At 37.2% G+C, this 22,794-nt stretch overlaps 1 protein-coding gene across 7 annotated transcripts in view; it reads left to right on the forward strand.

Moving 5' to 3' along the window:
* Positions 1-22,794, forward strand: part of SYNE2 (spectrin repeat containing nuclear envelope protein 2) — a 336,255-nt gene that overhangs the window by 110,631 nt on the left and 202,830 nt on the right. For all 7 annotated transcript variants that reach the window (XM_081290325.1, XM_081290328.1, XM_081290329.1 and 4 more), the window contains exons 13-28: positions 28-140; positions 1,339-1,501; positions 2,789-2,867; positions 3,121-3,305; positions 4,666-4,830; positions 5,870-6,022; positions 7,758-7,931; positions 10,411-10,569; positions 10,862-11,035; positions 14,341-14,475; positions 16,649-16,807; positions 18,592-18,836; positions 18,950-19,040; positions 19,861-19,979; positions 20,445-20,571; positions 21,867-22,024. In XM_081290325.1, coding sequence (XP_081146451.1) covers positions 28-140; positions 1,339-1,501; positions 2,789-2,867; positions 3,121-3,305; positions 4,666-4,830; positions 5,870-6,022; positions 7,758-7,931; positions 10,411-10,569; positions 10,862-11,035; positions 14,341-14,475; positions 16,649-16,807; positions 18,592-18,836; positions 18,950-19,040; positions 19,861-19,979; positions 20,445-20,571; positions 21,867-22,024 — 2,399 coding nt within the window. The remainder of the gene's footprint in view (positions 1-27; positions 141-1,338; positions 1,502-2,788; positions 2,868-3,120; positions 3,306-4,665; positions 4,831-5,869; positions 6,023-7,757; positions 7,932-10,410; positions 10,570-10,861; positions 11,036-14,340; positions 14,476-16,648; positions 16,808-18,591; positions 18,837-18,949; positions 19,041-19,860; positions 19,980-20,444; positions 20,572-21,866; positions 22,025-22,794) is intronic.

A 22,794-nucleotide genomic window follows, 5' to 3' on the forward strand; every position in this document is an offset into this window, starting at 1 on the left:
TTCATGTCATGCTAAATCTCTTTTCAGAGTCTGATGGACAGATCTGACTACCATTCGAGTATTCTCATGGCTTTTGAAAATAAAGACGAAGAACATTTGCCATTGGTGCCCCTTAACACCCTGGAGGAGATGAAGAGACGGTTCGTAGCACTACCATTGCATAACTGCTGGGACTGTTCACGGGGGAGACATATAGCATGATGCCATGGGACCACAGGAATGTAGATATTTAGATAATTTTTACAAGTGTTCTCTTTAAATCTTTTTTATTAAGATTTATTTTTTTTAGTTGTAGTTGGACACAATACCTTTAATTAATTAATTTATTTTTATATGGTGGTGAGGATCGAATCCAGGGCCTCTCACGTGCTAGGCGAGCACTCTACCACTGAGCCACAACCCAAGCCCCTCTCTTTAAATCTTGATAACAGTGCCTTCAACTTTTTGTAATAGTCACATTCTGTCACGCTAACATCCTTTTTATTGAATGGTAGAATACTCTGGTGTAAGCTGTGTGTTTTTGGAGCTTGCCTTCTGGTTCGTAAATACAGGATAGTGATAATCTCTCTGTCCATGTCTCATGAGGATATGGATCAAGGGAAGAAGTATAGGAAAGCACTTTATAAACTGCACGACCCTGTTGATATGGAGATTATTTAATGGGTGGTTGTATCCATCGTCTTCTCTTTTCTCATTACTCATAAGCAATTTATTAGAACGAGAGAGTGTTAGCCTTGGTAATGAAAGCTGTTTTAATATGTAAACTTTTAAATTATAAAAAAGTTTTCAAATTTAGTAAGATTTTTTTTGTAGAGCAACATTTCATTATAGGATTTCTCAATGAAGAATAATCTCTTCAGGAAATGTTCTAGTAGTTGTATGTATGTATTTATTGATTTATAGCTCAAAAAGGTTTGTTTCATATCTTGCTGTAATATTTGTTTTACATTAAAAAATTAAAAAAATAAAAACTTTAGAATACATGTGAGTTCCATGTGTTTATAAAAGAAGGTTTGCCCAGCACGGAGATACATGCCTATGATCTCAGCTCAGGAGGCTGAGGTAGGAGGATTGAGAGTTCAAAGCCAGCCTGTGCAAAAGTGAGGCACTAAGCAACTCAGTGAGACCTTGTCTCTAAATAAAATACAAAATAGGACTGGGGATGTGGCTCAGTGGTTGAGTGCCCCTGAGTTCAATCCCCGATACCAATAAATGAATGAATGAATGAATGAATGAATGAATGAAGGTTAAGGCCTCAGTGTTTTTTAAAATGCCAATATGGGTTTCTCACATTTTGTCAATAATATTAAGTTCAAAAATGTGCAATTTTTTTTTCAGAGTGAACAACATTTTAGGGAACAATTTCACTCTACTTCTAGAATTTCACTACTATAAGTGCTCAGTTCTTGGCTTGCTAGATGAAGTGAAACCAAAATTGGATTTTTGGAACATAAAATTTGGGAAGAAAGAATCTGTGGAATTATTGCTGGAAGACTGGCATGTAAGCTGCTTTATTCTGTCTTGGGCAACTGTTTTCCATGGCTGGGTGCTGAGTTTGCATTTTTCGTTGGCTTAATTTCCCATTAACTGTGAAGATTTGGGACAAGGTTCTGTTGGTTGCTCATGTTAGCTTTGATATCGCCTGGAGAAAAGAATTGTAGGTAGTCAAATAACAGGCTTGGGGAGGGTAAGAAACAGAAAACAGTGTCATTTATAAGATTGAGTTAACCAGGACAATTAACCTACCAGGTTTCAGTTTTTTTTTCCACTCAAAACTCCTTCATTCATTGACTTGAAATTTCATTTTATGTTTTTTCTTTCCCAATTCATGATGCCATTCAACAATTAAATTTTCCTTAGAACATTTTAGTCTTAGCATTTCAAGTTCTAATAGTAGGAAAAAACGATACATTTTCAGTTTTGTCTTGGGATACTTTTCTTGTGGCTTTAGCTCTTCCAGTTTATAGGGGAAACTGTTTCAAGTGATTTAAACATTAGTATGTCCATGAAGCATCATAGAACTGTCACCTCTACAGTTGGTCCTTATCTTCTTTCTGTTTCCATTTTTGGAAAGGAGGCAGGAAGAAAAGAAAAATCCAAGATTATAAATTTCAATGCAAAAATTGATGAGAAATTTATTTAAAAATTTTAATTGAAACACTTTGTTCCCAAACAAGAAGCATCATTCTCAATTAGACTAGATTTTTAATATCGTACCTTTTTAGCCTTCTTCAAATTTTCATTTTTTTCCTATTTAAGTAGTCAAAGTACCTCACTGGCACATAATAAGTAAGTGTACAATAAATAGTATTTTTCCAAGGTAGAATTTAGTTAATGATCATTTCTCAAATGTTTCTTGTGTGTTGGATGAGAATACATCTGTAACAAATGCTAATATATCTAATAAAAACTTACTCAACATTAATAAAACATATGAAATAAGAGCAATTGTTGCAATTATGCAGTATTAATAAAGTATTAGAAGTAGGAGACTTTGGAATTACTGTAAATAATTAGCTTGCCTTTTCCCATAGGAGGAAAACCATTGTAGAACATATCACCCCAGTTAAGATAAATGTCCTCAGGGGTCATATTGTCATACTTATGGGTCATACTTAGGCCTCCTAGATCTACCTGTCCTTCTTCATGAACTGTCCTTCATCTTCAATTGCAATATGTAGTATTAAAGTACGATAGAAATCTTAACAACTATGTGTTCTGTCAACATTAACAATTTCTTAGCAAATTTTTAAAAGTGAAAACTATCAATATGTGTTTTTTCCCCCAGAATTTTATTGAAGAAAAAGAGTTCATAGCTCAACTTGATACTGCTTTTCAAAAATGTGAAGAAATTTATAAAAATTTAGGTAAAGTAGTTCAGTTACTTTTTAATGAAATATTCACCACTTAAATGTATCACATTTCATATTTGCTTTCTTTATTCTTTAATGAGTTGGAAATTAGTTTTAAATGCATGATTTCTTTGGAAAATTCTTGCTTTCACTTTTAGTATTGTTGGAGAACAATACTCTCAATTTATGTGTAGATAGTTTTCTGAAGAGTATTATTAACAAAAATGCTGTTTTCTAAGATTATTTTCTTGTTTTGGTAATATTGTAGCTGGAGAACGTGAAAGTATTAATGAACAATATATGGTGATGGAAAGTAATATTTCTATGTACAGAAAAAATATATATAATGTGAAGTCCACTCTCGAAAAAGTTCTGGCCTGTTGGGCTACTTATGAGGAGAACCTTCGCTTACTGAAGGCTGGTTTTGAGGAGACAAAGAAACAAGTTAAAGAGGTATTTGCAGTCTAATGACATCTTCTTTAATTTTTAAGTTTTATTTAGGGACTCTTGTTTTTAATCCAACGATGAGAATCTAGAGAAGAGTAAACATCTCTTCTTTGTCTTTTGGAAAATTCTCTAAGGTCTTGGAAAGAGTTTAGTTTATTCCTAATATAATGATCAAAAGGATGCTTTATCCACATTATAGGTTTTACACACATGTGCACATATGTGTGTAAAATCTATAATGCACAGCTTTATTAGGGTAAAACTTATATACATGGTATGCTTTAGGAGACATTACTAAGCATTTATGTAAGGAAGAAAATGCTTACAGTACCAGATGGTTTATAGACACATTTAAACTAAAATGTGGTTTTTAAAGTTATACTTTTCGATCTGGTTGAAAGCTTTACCTCTAAAATTTTTCCAAGTTTCTAGAGGAGAACAATCAAAAGGCTGATGGGGAGAGGTGTGGAAGAAATGTGAATGTAATTTATTATTGCTTTCACTTGCTAATCCTGTAATGATTTCCTTTATGACTATCTGAGGTAGTTTTTCTTTCTTTAATCTGTGCTCCTCTGTTGTAAATGGAACTAGATAGCCATTCAGATGAAACATTTTCCAATTAGAAACCGAAATACTTAATGGAAAATACGCTATTTGTTTGGAGTTAAAATTTGTGTTAAGTGTATGAGTGCAAAAAAAGAGCACTCTAGGGGTTTGTGAGCCACCACTCCCTGTCACTCACATTGGTACTAGAAGTTTGGATCTTTGGCTTCTAACAGTTGCTCTGTTTTTAAAGATCCTCTATTAAAAATGTACATAACTCTGAGAAAAATAGCACTCATGAGCCTGAAATTCCCAAGCTCTGATGAGATGCCCTGGGCTGCGAAAGAGATCTTACAGGACACTTTACATTTTGAGGGAGATTTAACAGCATCTATCTCTTGGACACCAGGCTACTTCTAAGTTGTTGGACTTGACAACTTAAAAATGGGAACTATTAAGTAATTCCTTGGCCTAGAGATTCTATGAAAAAAAAAATCACCAAAACCTAGCGGGCTTCATGAATTGAATGAGTTTGGTAACCTCTGCTGTAAGCTCATCAGCCACTCAGAAAATTAGAGCAGATGCTTCCTAAAGGCCCAGGCCCAGAAGGGAAAACAGGTGCCTGTACCTGCCAAATAGCAATTAGACACAAAGAGCCGGAGCAACAGGACTGAGTGAATTCCCTGTGGGGAGAGTCCCAGTCTCTTCAGAGACCTCCAGACTGACTTCTGCTTCACATTAGCCTTGGTAAAGATTTATTATAGATGACAGAAAGACAAGTGTTGTACCATTGGATATGTATGTGGCTTATGTGTTATTGCAGGTTCCCTTTGAGACACTTGCCCAGTGGAATGTAGAACACACCACTTTAAACCAAGTGGGAAGTTTCTTAATTGAAGTCAGCAATGATGAAGTTGGATCATCTGTTTCTAAAGAACTGAGAAGGCTGAATAAAAGATGGAGAAAGTTTATTACAAAAACTCCACTTGTAAGTTCTTTCCTTTTTTGGGAACCTTTTTATTGAGATATAATTCACACCACATACAAATCACTCATTTAAAGTGTGTCACTCAGTATGGTTCAGCGGGTTCACAGGGCTGTGCAGCCATCACCATGATCAGTTTCATAAAGAAACCGTGCGCCCATTAGCAATCACTCCACACTGCCAGCTAACCCTCCCAGCCTTTGGTACCCACGACACTACTTTTCTTGTATTGTCGTGGACATTTCACATAAAATGGAATCATATGGAGCGTGGTCTCTTGTGACAAGTTTATTTCTTGGTATGGTGTTTTCAGGGATCATCATTTTATAATGTGATATATCTATATGCATTTAATTTCTTTTTATTGGCAAACACCAGTCTATTATGTGGATGCATCACATTTTATTTAGGCACTCATCAGTTGATGTACACTTGAATTCTTTGTGAATATTTGCACATGCTTGTGTGGACACCTGTTTTCCTTTCTCTTGGGTGTACACCTAAGAGAACTTTATCTTTAACCATTCCTAAGATATTGCTTTCTAGTGGAAATTCATTTACCATTAAAGAATAGTGTAAGCATTATGTTACCTGTTAGATTTCAAGTTCCTCAAGAACACACTCTGGGCTTTGTTTATATTTGGTTACAGTGCCTCATAAAAGCAAAGTTACAATAAATGATTTTAATTTAAATTATTCTTTCTCTTATTTTTATATGACATGTGGGTGGTTTTCTTTTTTCCTTTTTTTCCCCCTGAGGAATTCTCATTTTATAACATTGTTGCTGATTGATAAATCCTAAAGATATATTTGACTATATTATCCTCACCTATTGTTTACAGCATATGTCAGCATACAAATAAAATTATGTGCACTAAATTTCACAAAATTACGGGCTGCAGTTGTAGCTCAGTAGTAGAGCTTTTGCCTAGCATGTGTGAGGTACTGGAGTCAATCCTCAGCACCACATAAAAATAAATAAAATAAATGTATAAAAAATACAATAGCATTAAAATTTTTTCACAAAATTAATCTTTTATAGGAAATGAAATTGCCACTTTCAAAAAAACAGGATCAGCCCACTCTTGACAATTCTAGAAATATTCTATTACCTAAAGAAGAAGAAAAATCAACTGTTGATTTTTCAAAGAATGTGTCAGTAGGACTTCCTGAAAATTATAATCGGAATATAAAGGTAACAGGATTATATACTTTGTATATTTCGTTTTGCAGATAGGAATAGTTTAATTTTGCTGTTTTTCTTTTAATGACACCATATTGTTGAAACAGTGCTAAATGTATGGATTACTAGATAGTAGTTACCATGTGATCATTTTCTAGAAAATCAGGGAGGTTGTTTCCGTCATGAAGCAGTTGCTAGCATGCGAGGAATGCAGGTCTCTTAATCCTCGTGCATTTCCACAGTCATGCAGAAGCACACAGGGCTTCTTTTTTTTTAATTTTTTAAAATATTTTTTAGATGTAGATGGACACAGTACCTCTATTTATTTATTTAATTTTATTCGGTGCTTAGGATTAAAACTAGTGCCTCCCACATGCTAGGCAAGCGCTCTACCGCTGAGCTACAACCCCAGCCCTACACATGGCTTCTGAGTGGTGTAAAACTTGAGTTGAAAAATCTCCTTCAATGACTTCTGACTAGTACTCAAAAATGGTTTTAACTCCAAGGCATCCCCCAATCGCCTTGTAATCTTGCTTCCTTTCTGTAAAATGAGAGAAAGCATAATGGATCTTGTTTTGTGGATAATCTGGAGGACTGCAGATTATAGGTAAGAATATAGGAAAAAAAACAAGTAAATATATTAAAAATCATACACATGGAAGATGAAATACCTGTGGTTTTAGACATGTGCCTCCTGCAGAAGAGCTTTATATGGCTTTACCTAAGAATTTCAGTTGGCTTTGGCCAGTTGCCATGGTGGATGTTTGGGGTTTCCAACCATGAGAATGCCTAATCAGGGACTGGGGGTGTAGTTCAGCGATAGAGCCTTCAGCATGCATGAGGCCCTTGGCTCAACCCCTAGCTTCACCAAAAAATGTAAATAAATAAATAAACAAGAATGCCAGATCAGGCCTAGCATGTGGAAAGTCCTGAGTTTGATCCTCAGCACTGTAAAAAAATAAAACAAACAAAAAAGAATGTGTAATGAGAGGAAATCTGAAAAGATCTGATTTTTGTCCAATATGCTTTAAAATACCATAGTCTTCAGAGCATTTAAAATGTAACCTGATTAAAATCAACTTTTCATTGGATTTGTCTTGTAAAATTGTAACATATCAACCTATCGCATACTGAGAGAATATACATAAGAAAAAGATTTAATTGTTAAAAATTTGATTCTTTGTCTCTGGCATTTCACAACTACTGTTAATAATAGCTGTGTTTAATAATTATATTGTTTATGAGTTTTAGAAACGTATTTTTGAAGCCTAATTTTCTAAACTTTAACTATCTGTAAAATAGAGATAATACTATTTAATAGGAATGATATTATAATTATAATAATGTAGGTGAAGAAACCTTTAATTTGTAAAATGATATATACTTTCATAAAGTACTATTATCATTGTCTAAACCAGCCCTTATATCATTAAAATACAATCAAATGTTACGTAATAAGTGACATATCAGTCACTGATAGACCAAATACACGACAGTGGCCATACTCTGAGGCCTAGGCGTGTAGGAGCTATACTAGGTTTGCCTAAGTATGTTCACTCTGTGATGTTCACACAATGACAACATCACCCACTGCTGCATTTTCCAGCATGTGTCCCCATTGTTAAGTGACCCATGACTGTTCATTGAATTAGCACTCTTCCAGAAAGGGGTGTAACTCTTAAGTGGAAGGTGGTTTTATAATGCATTTATAATGACATTTTCTCAGTGATAATTTTGAATATTGTAGGCTGTGGAAGAACATGAAAAAGACCATGAAGAATCCACAGAACACCTAAAAGTGGCTGAAGAGGTTGAAAAACTCATTGGACAAGTGGAGGTGTGGGAGGCAGAAACCAAGTCCATTTTGGATCTTCCAAAACATCAAGATGTTATGGATAGTACCATAGAAAAATCTTTGCAGGTATGAGTGTAAAAGTATTAAGAGGGTGTTTTCATGGTTGGAGATTTATATGGACTTACGTTTTATATGAAATGAAAAGTTTCAAAGTAAGTAATAATGAGCTTTCAGAAGTTTTATTTTTCTTTATTGGGTTTTTAACAGTGCATGAATTTTAATCCCTGGATCATCTGCTCTGATTTTGTTTGAAATACCTCTGAGCTTTGGTTCTTAGACTCATTTTTCCAGGTATACAATGAGATGAAAATATTCTTTTGCCCTGGGTGTGGTGGCACACACCTGTAATCTCAGCAGCTCAGGAGGCTGAGGCAGGAGGTTTGTGAGTTCAAAGCCAGCCTCAGCAATTTAGTAAGGCCCTAAGCAACTTAGGGAGGCCCTGTCTCAAAATAAGTTTTTTTTTTTTTTTTTTTTAAAGGGCTGGAAATGTGTATCAGTGGTTAGGTCCCCTGGGTTCAATCATTGGTGTGTGTGTATGTGTGTAAATATAATATTACATATCAATTACATTATAATACTTATGTATATATATATTCTTTCACATCAGAGGACAGTAAGGAGATGAGTGCATTCATTCTTGCATGCAGCTCAGTGCAGTAGGAATGTAAGGCTGTATACCCAATTCTCCACTGAAAAAGCCACTTTCCCCTCATGACTTGACGTGGGAAGTGGGACGGATGGTAGAACTCCATTCCATCCTGATTCTAAAGCTTTTGAGTCATTGAAAAGCAATGAAGCAAGAGTATGTTTCAATATTACTTAGTTTTCCTGGGAAAGAAGTTATAATTGAAGTTTATTGAGTTCTAGCTCAGCTATAAAATTCATGAAGCATGTCACAAGTTGGGATAAGATAGGTAGTTCCTGGAGTAAAGGAGCATTTATATTATATTCTAAATCCATTTATGAAAGGTATATATTTCAACATCTGGTGTTTTATTGTTCATAAGAGTGATAGCTTTTGTTGCTTTGAAAATACTATATATTAAAAAAAAATTAAAAGAACTTATTTCAGCTGGCCATAGCGGCCCATGCCTATAATCCCAGTGACTTGGGAGGCTGAGGCAGGGGGATTTCCAGTTAAAGGCCAGCTTCAGCAATTTATTGAGACCCTATCTCAAAATAAAACATGAAAAGGGCTGACGATGTGGCTCGGTGGTAAAAATCCCCTGGATTCAATCCCCAGTACCAAAAAAACAAAAACAAAAACAAAACCCCAAAACCAAAAAACTTATTTCCTCTGCCAGTGCTTTTCTAATTTTATTTTTTATTCTTACTTATTTAGTCATCTGAAATTTATTCAAGTGAAAGAAAAGAGGTAGAAATTAAATATTTAAAATACATACTTAAATAAAATATTTAATATTTTAAATAAAATAAATATTCTATGAAATAAAATATTTAAAATAAATTTCAAAAATTAGTTTTAAAATATTTTCAAAGCGTAACAATGATCCCTCTTATAAACAGTGAAGATATAATCACACTGAAATATACTTATGTGCATAAAGAATTAAGTAAATATAGGATCAAAATATTTCTTTTTTTCTTTTTTTAAGGGGGGTTACCAGGGATTGAACTCAGGGGCACTCAACCACTGAGCCACATCCCCAGCCCTGTTTTGTATTTTCTTTAGAGATAGGGTCTCACTGAATTGCTTAGTGCTGCACTTTTGCCGAGGCTGGCTTTGAACTTGTGATCTTCCAGCTTGGCCTCCCGAGTCGCTGGTATTACAGGCATGTGCCACTGCACCTGGCTGTTTGATCAAAATATATTCTAAAGTGAGAAAGGAACTTGCCAAACCATGTGAATAATGGGATTTTATTTTAAACTTTTTTTTTTTTAAATTGTGATGCTGGGGGATTGAAGCCAGGGTTTCATGCATGCTAGGCAAACATTCTACCACTAAGCCACATTCCCAGACCTATTTGTGTTTTTAAAGCAAAGTTGCATTTTTATATTTTGTGGTTTTATATTCATAGAAAAATATCCATAGGATTTAAAAAATAACTCTTTTGTCTTCAACCTGCATCAAACCTAGCAGTTTTGGGGACATAATGAACATAAAAGAAATATGTTAAAAAACAAATATCTGAATGATTAATTAAATGACAGCTAAGGGAGGGGATAGAGAGACAGGAACTTTGCTTTATCCTTCTGTTCACTACCTTAAGATCAAGAAGATCAGCATTTACATAGTTGATATTGTGCAACATAATTTTTATTTTGTCATACCCTACACCATCCTTGAGTTTTAATTGAAAATTCTTAAGTTTCGTTAACTTGGGAGAGCTGAAAATGGTTTCTGATTATTTTATTTTGTAGTTCTTTATTGATATGTAAGATTTGATTATCTTTCATTATATTTACTAGATTTGTGATTCTTCGGATTAATTGTTCTTTTATATATTTCACAGTTTCCTGATCTGATTGTTAATGGTTAATATGTAACATGCAATGTGAAGCTTTCTTCAATTTGTTTTAATAGCATCTTATTGCCAGAGGCTCGATGTATGAAGAGCTTCTGGCCAGAACTGAAGATACTTTACAAATGGATGTTCAGAATATTTCAAGCCAGGAGTCCCTCCAGCACATTCTCACAACTGGACTTCAGGCAAAGATTCAAGAAGCGAATGAGAAAGTCCAGGTCTTTCTTAATATTCCCTGATTAGTGAATTTATTCTTTAAAACCAGGTGGTCAGTGGGTAAAGGGTGGACTGGCCCTGAAATTTGTAAATATCTTGTAAAATATCACTTTTGCACTTTCTTTTCTTTATAATTTAAAGTGTACTGCCAAGTAGAAATATAAAAAATTAGATATTCCTGTATTTAGTGGGAAAATGTAAATTGCTAATCAAAGAAAATTTTTATTAACTTACAAATTTACCAAGAAGTTGGGCCAAGTGTTAATTTGATTTTTTTTTTTTTTGCCTTTACAGATCACTGTGGTAAAATTAATTGCAGTGTTGAAGAACTCAACGGATATTTCACAAGAATTGGATGCCAAGCAGAAGGTAAAAGAGTCCCAGATGGAATTGGAATCTTACATTGTGAGAGCTGAACTGTTACTTGGGCAAAGACAGAGCCCCCGTGGACTCATTTCAAAATATAAGGTAGGAATCTTCTCAACCATCATTAGTAGGATATTTATCATTAGATCATTAGCTACCTATCTCATTTGAAGTCAAGATGTTCCCTTGCTTGTAAAAAGTAAAGCTATTTTAATTTTCCTTTTTTTTTTTTTTTTTTTTGTGGTGCTGGGGATTGAACCCAGGGCCTTGTGCATGCGAGGCAAGTACTATACCAACTGAGCTACATCCCCAGCCTAAAGCTATTGTAATTTTTAAATTTCCCAGTATTACATGTTGTTCCCCTGAGGCTAATAAAAAGAAGCATTCAAATGAAGAATATTTTAATTCAAATTTTATCCAAGAGTCTTTGGATGTACCAGGTGATCTAGTGTAAAGAGCACAGCTGATTCTGATGTTGAGCAAGACTTTAATTTCTGTTTTGTTTTGTTCTTTTAAATTTGTAAAATGGGCATAATAATTTTAGCCCTAGACTCATTGGGAAGCTTTTAATGAAAATCAGACATATAAAGGTATTTTGCACAGTTACAATTCTGTGAATACTAATATTATTAAAAGGCTTCGTTAGAAGTTATTCATGGATACATACTTACATATAAGTTAAAGACCCCATAATGCTGCTTTTTCCAGTTTGATTTTTTTCTCCCAGGTTTTGCAGGTAATGGTGACATCTAAAGATGTAACCAAACCAGAAACTTGCTATTCTTAATGCCGTGGAGGTGTTTGTGGGGGTGCAAGGAAAAACAAGGTCCTTACCTTTGGATACACTAAGGAGGTGGGGGAATACATGGTTTTTTGTTCATTCATTTATTCAGCATTGAACACACTTATTGAATACTAAAAGTCGGATACTAGCATTGTGGGGGAGATGAAGACACAGTCAGGCAATAACCCCAGTCCTATTGTTCCCACTCTTTGTTGGAAAAGATGCCCTCACAGGAGCTTCTCTTCATTCTCATCCTGGCCTCCATCTCTCTTCTGGGCCTTAACCTTATTTTGGCCTCCTGTATTGCTAACCATACTGGACTTTGCTCTCAGTTTTCTCCCCCACCTTGAAAGCCTTCTCTTGCTTGATCTTGTACTCTGTGCACTTGGCCAGCCACCAGCCAGCCACCTACTAGACTGCTGATGAGTCAGTGCTTTTATAAGTCATTCCTGGGGTTCTCCTGTCCACCGAAATTGCTGATGGGCTGACTTCTGCAGGTGTTAGTCTTGGACTCTGTATCAGCCACCTTCTGTCTGCCTTCAGCCAGACAGAACCACACTGTTAAGAGATTAGAGAGGGACTTGGGGTGGGGAGGAGAAAGAGTGTGAGGATTTCTTTTCCTCCTTCAAAGAGGGAGGGCAGATATGGTCTACCAAGCAAATGGAGAAGAATAAAAGAAGAGTTTTCCATACCCCTTCTCTACCAGGGAGAAGAATTGGAAGTGTCAGTTCTTATACTATTTTCTTCTCCCTTACCATCTTCCTTTCAGAATTTGAGGCCAAGGTTTTGCCCTTTTTGCCTCTGGCATTTAGTAAAGTGGATACTTGTTCTTACCAGAAACAACATCCATCCTTTGCTGGTAAATGAGTGGAACTGGAAAATAGCATGCTAGTGAAATAAGCCAGTCCCCCCAAACCAAAGGTCGAACGTTCTCTCTGATATGTGGATTCTAACACATGATTAAGGCCTGGGGTGAGTGGTGGGGGGCAGTGAGAATAAAGTTCACTGGATTAGATAAAGAGGAATGAAAGGAAGGGAGAGGGAAGGAAAGACAGTAGGACATAACTTTCCTATGTTCATATATACATACATGACCAGTGTAACTCCATGTCATGTACAACCACAAAAATGGGAAGTTATACTCCATGCATGTATAATATGTACAAATACACTCTACTGTCATATAAAGCTAAGAAGGACAAATTTTTAAAAAGCTTATATATTTATGTGCCAAGAGAGATCTTGTTTCAGGAATATGTATCCACAAGACATAGCATACATTGTTTAATACTAAAACACCGAAGGAAAAATAAACAAATATTCTCTTAAAAAAAATCTGTCCTCTGCCAAGTTTTGCCCTGAGACTCGTGGTTGCTCCCACTGCCCTGGCAGTGCAATGAGGTTTCTGCTAGCATTTAGGAGTTAGGGTGTTGCCCAGGTTCTAAATGGAGTAATAATCAAGGAATCCTTGGAGAAGGGTCCTGGAGTCAGTGTTGTGCCATGTCTACAGCAGGCTCTTAACAGAGTGTAGTGAATAAATAAGCAAATTTCTACCCTGCCTAATTACCTTCTACTTCAGCATTTCTCCAGCTTCTCACTCCTGTGGGTTTTCTGCAATAGGTCTCAACTCATTTTTTGTTTTATCGTTCACTAGTTCTGCAGGCCAGGTTTCTGGTGTCCTAGAGTATGTCAGGAAAGGAGCAGGTACATTTCAGGCAAGGCTGTCCTCATCCTTGTTGACTGCCACTCCTTCCCTGGGGCAGGACTGCCCATGTGGTAGGCCCCAGGCAAAAGTTTGACCTGATGACAAGGTAATGTTGGCTTCTTTCAGCATAATAATATTTATGCTCAATATTAAATAATTGCCATATAAATCCTACTATAAATTTTGTCTTACTGCAATGTTAATCTCTCTTAATACCATTATATTCTTCCTCCTGTATTACTTTTGAAGTAAGGTTGTCTACTCAATACATTAAAACTTCAGAGAAAACAATGCCAAGACCTCATTTTTGGGGTGTGTGTGGGAGATACCAGGGATTGAACTCAGGGTTACTCAACCACTGAGCCACATCCCCAGCCCTATTGTGTATTTTATTTAGAGACAGGGTCTCACTGAGTTGCTTAACACCTCACCTTTGCTGAGGCTGGCTTTGAACTCGTGATCCTCCTGCCTCAGCCTCCCGAGCTGCTGGGATTACAGATGTGCACCACCATACCAGTATTGCCTCATTATTTTGTTCAGCAAGTCTTTGAGTTATTTTTCAAAGGAGCAGCAGAATTCATTTGGAATATTCTGAAGGTATCAAGTGTGGAACTACATTTGCATAATAAATTTTTTTATTGTTTTCAGAAAGTTTCAAGAAATGCAAAAGGTCTGGGTCTTGCACATCTAACTACATTTGAATGATAAATATTTTTGTTTCTTTTCAAGAGAATTCAAGAGATCCAAAAGGGTGTATCTACCTTAATTTACCAAAGGGGGTCTCCTGTAAATCTTCAGATAGTCATCAAGAGTCCCTTCTGGTTCTATCTGTTAAAAATCTACAAAAAAAAAAAATTGCTTCAGAATCTGGCAGTATAAGGAGGCTTACATGTTCTCGTTTACACTTTCTTTTTTTAGGAAGCACTGAAAATTTTTAATACGAATAGTCTGGCTAAGTATTTGAAAGCTGTTGAAGAACTGAAACTTAACGTTCCTGAGGATGTGAAGCTGTCTTTGGAAGAGAAGAGGAGGGAGTCCTGTGCCAAATGGGAGGTGAGGACCCGCATATGCTTCTGGTCTGGTCCTGGGTCTCTGTGTCATTGGTCATTCCTGGGGTTCCCCTATCTACTGCATATTGCAGATGGACTGGCTCCTACAGGTGCTGGTCCCGGGCTCTGCATCTGCTGCCTTCTGTTCTTGTCTGCCTTTGCCAGTGACCACACTGTTAAAAGATTAGAGAGCACCTGGAGCAGGAGGAGAGGGAGAGTGTGAAGGAGTTCTTCCTGTCCTTCGCTTGGGCATGGCCTCTGGCAGCAGCAATGTCTTCTTCCGCTCTGGACCCTGTGGCTCCAGCATCTGATGGATGTCTCTCCTCCCTGGGTACCACAGAAGCCTGTAACCTGCAGAGGTAGCAGCTTCCTGCCGTTGCTCATCTCTGAATTGCCTGACTGTCCCATTTGAGCTTTAGTGTAATCAATTTCCGGCATTCGTATTCCCAGAGTTAAATATTTAGAGTGTTTTCTGGTTTCCTGGTTGGATCCTGACTGAGACGGTGCATTAACATGTCCTTGGACAGAGTTTCATAGTGAAATAGGCCTAGGTGTCGGTGGCAGACAAACCTGGATTCCGAAGATATGACCCTGCATAAGTTTCTCAATTCTTAGGAACTTTGCTGAAAAAATGAGAAAAACATGATCTACTTGGCAGGATTATTGCCAAGATTTATATAAAGAATCTGCCACAGAGATTGTGTTCAATCAATAGTGATTAATGTTACAAATGTGTGTGTGTATATTTAACCTGTGCAGTTGACTCTTCACCCCTGGATTCAACCAACCATGGGTCAGAAATATTTGAGAAAAACAATGCACCTATATCAAACATGTACATCCTTTTTTTCCCCAATATTCCCTAGGTAATAACAGCATAACAATTATAGCACTTACATTGTATTAGGCATCATAAGTAATCTAGAAATGACTTACAGCACATGGGAGGATGTGCATAGATTGTATGCAGATATGACATCATTTTATATAAGGGAATTAAGCATCCTTAGATTTTGATATCCATGGTGGAGGAAGGGATGGAATCAGTCCAATGTGGATAACTGAATTGAATAGCTACTGTGAAAGGTTTTCCTAAAACACATTTGATTTGATTTATTTCTTTTTGAGCCAGGTTTTTGCTATGTTGCCCAGGCTTTCCTTGAACTCACAATCTTCCTCCCTCAGCTTTGCAAGTAACTGGGATTATAGACCACACCCAGCTTCTACAGCGTATTTTAAAATAAACTTTTATTTTAGAATAGTTTTAGATTTTTTTTTTTTTGTACAGGGATCGAACTCAAAGGGACTCAACCACTGAGTCACATCCTCAGCCCTATTTTGTATTTTATTTAGAGACAGTGTCTCACTGAGTTGCTTACCACCTCGCTTTTTGCTGAGGCTGGTTTTGAACATGCGATCCTCCTGTCTCAGCCTCCCGAGCCACTAGGATTACATGCCACCGCACCCAGTTTAGAATGGTTTTAGATTTGAAGAATTGGGGGGTGGGGGTGGGTTGTGGCTCAGAGGTAGAGCGCTTGCCTAGCATGCATGAGGCATTGGGTTTGATCCTCAGCACTACAGAAAATGAATTAAAGATATTGTGTCCACCTACAACTAAAAAAATTAAAAAAAAAAAAGAATTATTACAGACATGGTTCAGAGAGTTCCGGTAGGCTCCACACTGGGGTTCCTTTCTTATTAACATATTATTAGAGTACGTGGTTATAATTAATGGGTTATTATTGATACATTATGATTGACTAAAGTTTGTACTTTATTTAGATTTCCACAGTTTCTGCCTAATGTTTGTTTTGTCTGTTTCAGGATTCCATCCAGTATGCACATAGCATTTTTTGTTATGTCTCCTTAGGCTTAGATATGTGTTTTGCATATATTTTCTCCCAGTCTGTAGCTTGTCTTTCTTTCTTTTAACAGCGTCTTTCACAGCTAAAACACATTTTCAGTTGTTAGGAAAAAAAAATTAGAAAAACAATTTTAGTTGTCAGGAAGAAAAAAATATGTTTATGGGTTTTTAAAACATTCTCCCAAAGATACACAGATGAGTCAGAATGTAGTTTAAGTAGTATCTCTTTTTGTTACTATAAATATTTTTGTCACTACAAATAGTTTTCAAGTATTCTGTTCCCATGATTAATATGTTCTTTTGTCTTTTTCAGTCTCTTCATCGAGAAATTTCTTTGTATATTCAGCAACTAAAAATAGATATTGAGAAAGGAAAACTTAACGACAACATTTCTAAGCTTGAAAAGCAAATAAATAAAGAAAAGAAACTTATTCGTAGAGGAAAGACCAAGGGTCTCATCAAAGAACATGAGGTAAAACTACCTATTTCCACTGAAATCTTGTCATCCTTTTGTGGTTTATCCTAAATCATTGTATGTGGCCAGGATTAAATCTGCTCTGCAAATAACTTCAGCCCTTATGTCCCCTGGGGGTGCCACTTACATAACTCAAGTGCTAACTTCAGCCTGTACATTTTAGTTTTTAGAAGTGAAAAAAATCCAGCATTGAGTTCTTATTTCATGATTTCCCTGGATATGCCTCCATGTCCCCTATCCTGAGACTCTGGTCACAACTGTGTCTGCTGTTGCTGAAGTCCCCACAGATGCTTTTGTCAGGACATGGTGTCCCCAGAAGTGCAGCTTTTGTGAAAATGGGCATATCACAATATAAAGCAAATTGAGGCAGATCTGGTGATCTTTTTGGTTTCTATCCTTTTGGGTTGCTTTTATGAATTTGATAGTACTGACCCCCTCTTTTCATTTCTTTTTTAACAGTTTGCTGTTGGATTCTCCCAATATCAGTCTCTGTTGCACAGACTGGACTTTAGGCGGGGGTGGGGAGTCCTTTTTAGTGCTCTTTAGAAATTTCCCTTTTTTCTTCTATTCCTGTCTTGGGTTTTTACAGGATATGTTGGAGGCCCTCCATTTTTGGCTAATTTCATCCTTCTTCTGGGCGATTTTATGCATTCAGGGGTTATAACTGCCTTCTTTGCAATGATAATGCCTAGGTCTTTATCTCCAGTGGAATCCTTTCCTCTGAGCTCCATGCTATACATTTTTTTTTCTTTTTTTAATCATAAATACTAACTCATATTAATTATATAAATTAATGGCTGTCACTGTGACAGTTCCATACAATACTGTATTTCTGACTAGAAGATATCGCTAGTGCTCTTCAGGGACCTCAAATCAGCGTGTCCACTACTGAACCAGTACTCTCCAACTTTTGCTCCTCTCCTCTGTTCTGCATTTTGGTTATGAAAGGTGTTGCTGTCCCAAGAGCGCCCTTCCTCTGCTTTCCCCCTTCTTCCCATTCAGCCTTCCCTCTGCACGTCTTTGTCAGTGGCCAAACTCCACGTGGTCCCCTTCAGAATAGCCTCTCCTTCCCTTCCTTCCCGTCAGTGTTGCCATGGTAGCAGGGTATTGACTGCATCACCTTTTATAAGCACCACCAGAATTAGCCTTTTGAGCCACAGATAATATTTTGCTGGCTCCCTGTGACCCCCAGAACAACTCCTTAGAAGCCCACTCAGTTTTGTACTCTCTGCTCCCAGAACACCCCTGTAGTGTCCCTCCTCCTGTGCCCTCCCCTTGTACTTAGTGCATCTTTATTCCTTCCTCATCCAGCTCACATGGTTGTGAGGCAGACTTTCCATGACTCCTTTTTTATTGGTACCAGGGCTGGAACCCAGGGTCCCTTAACCACTGAGCCATATCCCCAACCCCCACCCCTTTAAAAATGTCTTATTAGAGGCAGCATCTTACTGAGTTGCTTAGGGCCTCACTGAGTTGCTGAGCTGGGTTTGAACTCGAGATCCTCCTGCCTCAGCCTCCCAATTGGCTTTTCCATGACTTCTTAAGGCAGGGAGTGTCTCTGTCACAGTACTTTACACTATGTGCTAATTAATGTCTTGTTTCTGAGTTGCAGATTCCTGTAGGGCTGACATTATTATCTTTTTCCCAGTGTCTGTTATCATACAGAGCCCACAGTAGCTGGACTGTGAAAGAACACGTTGTTAAAGTCACACACATCTGTGAGTTTCTGATCCTTGTGGAATGATTGTGCATACCCATCTCTCTCTCATTCCATCCGTTAGGCCTGCTTTTCTAAGGAAGTCATTGTGTGTCAGCTCCATCACCATGTGGATGTCCTGAAGGCGCTGTGTGAAGAGCTGACTTCGCAGGAGCATCAGCAAGAAGTGCAGAGAGTGCTCAAAGATTATGAGCAAAAGATAGAAAGACTTCTGAAATGTGCTTCTGAGATCCATGTGACTCTGCTGGCCCCTGTGGGGGGCACATCAAAAGACGAGTTAGAACTTCCGAAGAGTAGCCAGGCTTTGGGGTAAAACTGAACGAAGCCTTTTGCATAATCAGATGGCACCAAGAGTTGTTCATTCTCTTTTGGGTTCCATTTTTCTCACTCTGTTGTAATACCCAGTCTCGATTCCTTCCTAGGGAAACTGTGACCACAGCTGAGAATGGCGGAAAGGGTTTCCACAGTGAGGTGCCATTTGCCAAACCTGATAATCAGCTGTCGACTGAAAAGGTGTTAAATGTGGATAATCTGTTGTAGAAGTAAACTCATTGTAAAAAGCAAAATGTAAAACAATCCACTTCTCATTAATTAAGCTTTGGTTTAATGATCTGATTGTTTTCATCAACTAAGAATCCCCACTTACCCAAATGCGAGGAAGACTGCTTTTCAAGAATTAGCATGCAGTGCACCAAAGCTGTAGTGAGCACAATTTAATCTAGCTGTGAGGATGCAACCAATTGTTCCTAGCAGAGGCCACTTTGAGTCACTGTGAAGCGAGGTCATCTGTGTCCATTGGTCCATTGCTGTTGAGGAAGAGAGTGAGCTTGGTCTGCACAGATGCTTCTATTTCATTGAAATGAACTAGTTCATTTATCATTTGTCTTCTCATTGTAATTTGTTTCATTTTCCTTGAGAATTGAATTTTCTGAATTCTTCAAGTTAGATAAGTTGGCATGTATGAAAGATCATAGGGAAGATCATATGGAAGATGTAGGGAAAAAACAAGGTAACATTTGTTTTGAAAAGTCTGCTTCTGTATCGCAGGCTTCTGTTTGCTTTTGACTGTGGCCATGTGGTCTCAGTCAGAAACAACATTTAGAGGCTGGTAGCATTCATTCAGTGATAAGAAGCGATTAGAAGGCTAATACCTCTCCTCGATCCTATGGGAGGACTTTTTTCTGAGCTGAGAAATCTCAGAGAAATTGTATTATTTCCTGATTTGGGATATTAAAAAATCAGTGATACTTCTTTGAGCATAAAACATTTAGCTTTCCAGATACTTAAGTGTGTTTAAGATATTGTGTTACTCATGTTTTACATATTTGCTTAGGCAGTGGAACCTGTTGAGAATTTTAGCCTGAAATCAGAGTTAAAACTCCAACAACAAGAAAGCATTATGGAGCAGCCGGAAGAAGATCACAGTGCATCTAAAAATAGATTACAAAAGAGGTAACCTCTTTTTAAACAACTGGAAAGTCCACCAAAAATCTTTCATTGAGAACATGTAAAAAAAAATGATTCTTTAGTTGTAATTTTGCATACGGTCCACTAACTTAAACAGGACTTCCTTGGAATTTCCTCATGCACAAATGACAGTAACTTAAAAAATTTTTGGTTCAATTTTTAAAAGTTAAGTAATATTGCCAGGCATGGTGGTGTACACCTGTTATCCCAGTGGCTTGGGAGGTTGAGGCAGAAGGATGGCGAGTTTAAAACTAGCCTCAGCAAAGGTGAGGTTGTAAGCAACTCAGTGAGACCTTGTCTCTAAATAAATATGAAATAGGGCTGGGGATGTGGCTCAGTGGTTGAGTGCCCTTGAGTTCAATCCCCAGTGGTACTACTACTACTACTACTACTACTACTACTACTACTAAAATAAAATTAAGTAATGTTGCATTTAATTTTTTCCCCCAGGTATGATACACACAAAGAGATTCTTGAACTACATCTGCAAAACAACAAATTCAGGATTACTTCTGATTTCTCTAGTGAAAAGGAAATGAGTAGTGCTAATCTGCAGAATAAACTAACAGATTTACAGGTAACACTCACAAATATGATTTCTCTGGTTATGTCTTTTAATACAAACAATACCACCATGAGTATGGATGGCACTATTTTTGTTGAGGTCACATAAGCAAGGTGTTTCCAAAGACCTGTTTGTTGGATTGCATTTTCAATGTCACCCTGTTCTGTAAAATGATTTTTTTTTTTCAGGAATTATATCAGGAAAGACTTTGTTCAGGGTCTTGATTTATTGCTTCTGCTTTAATCTTATACTCCAGATATTATGGCTCATAAAATTTTTGACTATAGTTGGAGCTTTCGGTGAATTGGTCAAAAACAGTGTGTTTAAGGGCAATTTCAACCTACTTATGTGCTGTTCCAAAATTAGTGAACTAGCAACTAAATATTCATTTCAGTTGTTCATCTTCTCAACCAAATTGTCACATGGTCTAAAATTGCTGCAGTGTAAACCAATTGTTGACTGTGGGATGTTGTGCAGTGAGGGACAGGCAGTGGAGGGGGTTTTCACTTTAAATTATGAATCATATTCGTAGAAAGGCTTCAGAGAAGGTGTTGCACTTGACTCAGATGTGGCAGCAAACACAGTCTGTTAGAGGTAGTCACACAAATTGTAACCCCTGCAAATAAATAAATTATTTTGGAGATCATCTGTGTATTGTAGTGTAACCTTGTACACCGGCTGGTGGAACCCCTGCATCAGGTGAAGAAAGAGCCACAGGTGGGCCCTACAAGGTTGACCTCCATTTTCTAGTTCTCTTCCTCTTATTATGCCAGCTCACGGTCACTTTGTTGGTCCCTCAAGTAGGATTCTTAAGTGTTGCCTTTGTTGGTGGGGAAGAACTGAGATAGCAAACAAGAATAGTATAGACTTATAGATGTTTAATCATAAACCATAAATGAACTTTATTCACTTATGTGTGCAGAAACATTTGTGGTTAACTCCAATTTTCTTCCACTTTAGAAGGTAACAGAGATTTACTAGCCAGAGGAGATAGCATATCTGTTATTACATCTACATATGTCTTTCTGAATTGTGTTCTGTGTATCTGTCTTAGGGGAGGGGAGACACCTTTGAAATCCATATTGTCTATTCCTTTCACTTCATTGACTGGGTCTTCTGAGAGCACAGTTAATATCTCTTCCCCACAGAACAGTTCATTTGTAGTTGGTTGGAAAATATTTTAAGGCATATTTTGATGTGAAACATTGTGCTTGCTCCCACTGTTGGTAAATATCTCATTTTGTAAGAATATTATAACTGTGCCTATTAACCTTTCATTGATAAATTAACTTATGTATTTTATCTAGGTCTTAAAAAATGAAACTAATGCTTGCTGGAAAGAGTTTGAAAGCACTTCATTGGAGTTAGAAAGCCTCATGAATGACACGGAGAAGCCTCTTATAGTTAAGGAGAGAGACAGGTTAAAGGAAAAAGAAAATGAGCTTCAAATGACTCTTAATACCAGGTATAATTCTGAGATCTACTAACCATGAATTTAATAAGTCCAAAGCTTTTAAAAGTAATGTTAAGCAAGACTATTACTATGCTAAATATGTTATCTTATTTGGTCATCGCAACCAGAAAAGAGATTAGCATTGTTGTGTCAGAAAGCTTTCTATTGCTGTGACAAATTCCTGAGATAAATTAGCTTAAGAAGGGAAAAGGTTTCAGTCCATTGTTACTCAGCCTTATTGCTTTGGGCCTGTGGAAGCACAGTACATCATGGTAGGAGTATGGGGCAGAGAAGGCCTATTTACTTCTTTGTGGCCAAGAAACAAAAGAAAGACACAAAGGGGTTGGGGCCTCAGTATCCCCTCAAGGGCACACCCCTAATGAAACTCATTTTCACTAGGTCGTCCTAAAGGTTCCACCACTACCCAATAGCACCAGGATGAGAATCAAGCATTAATTCATGGGCCTGTGGGGGAAATTTTCAGATCCAAACTATGGCAGTTATGATTGACATTTTACAGATAAAAAACATACTTGAAGAGGTTCAATAATGTAACCAAGTCATACCACTAGCCAGAGACTTAAGATAGCACTTACGTCTTTGTAGTTCCAAAGGCCATGCTCTTCCCACTGTCTTTCCTTGGGTATGAATTTGGCTAGGTCACATAACCTCTGAGGCCCAGTGACTTTTTCATTTCTAAAATGAGAGTGCTTTATTATCCCATATACATAGGGTTTGTGTTCCCAGTATATATTCCCATTTTTTATAGGAAGCAACTGAGG

Source organism: Spermophilus citellus, assembly GCF_964194105.1.
Source record: "Spermophilus citellus genome assembly, chromosome: 4".
In the NCBI taxonomy this organism is placed as follows: domain Eukaryota; kingdom Metazoa; phylum Chordata; class Mammalia; order Rodentia; family Sciuridae; genus Spermophilus; species Spermophilus citellus.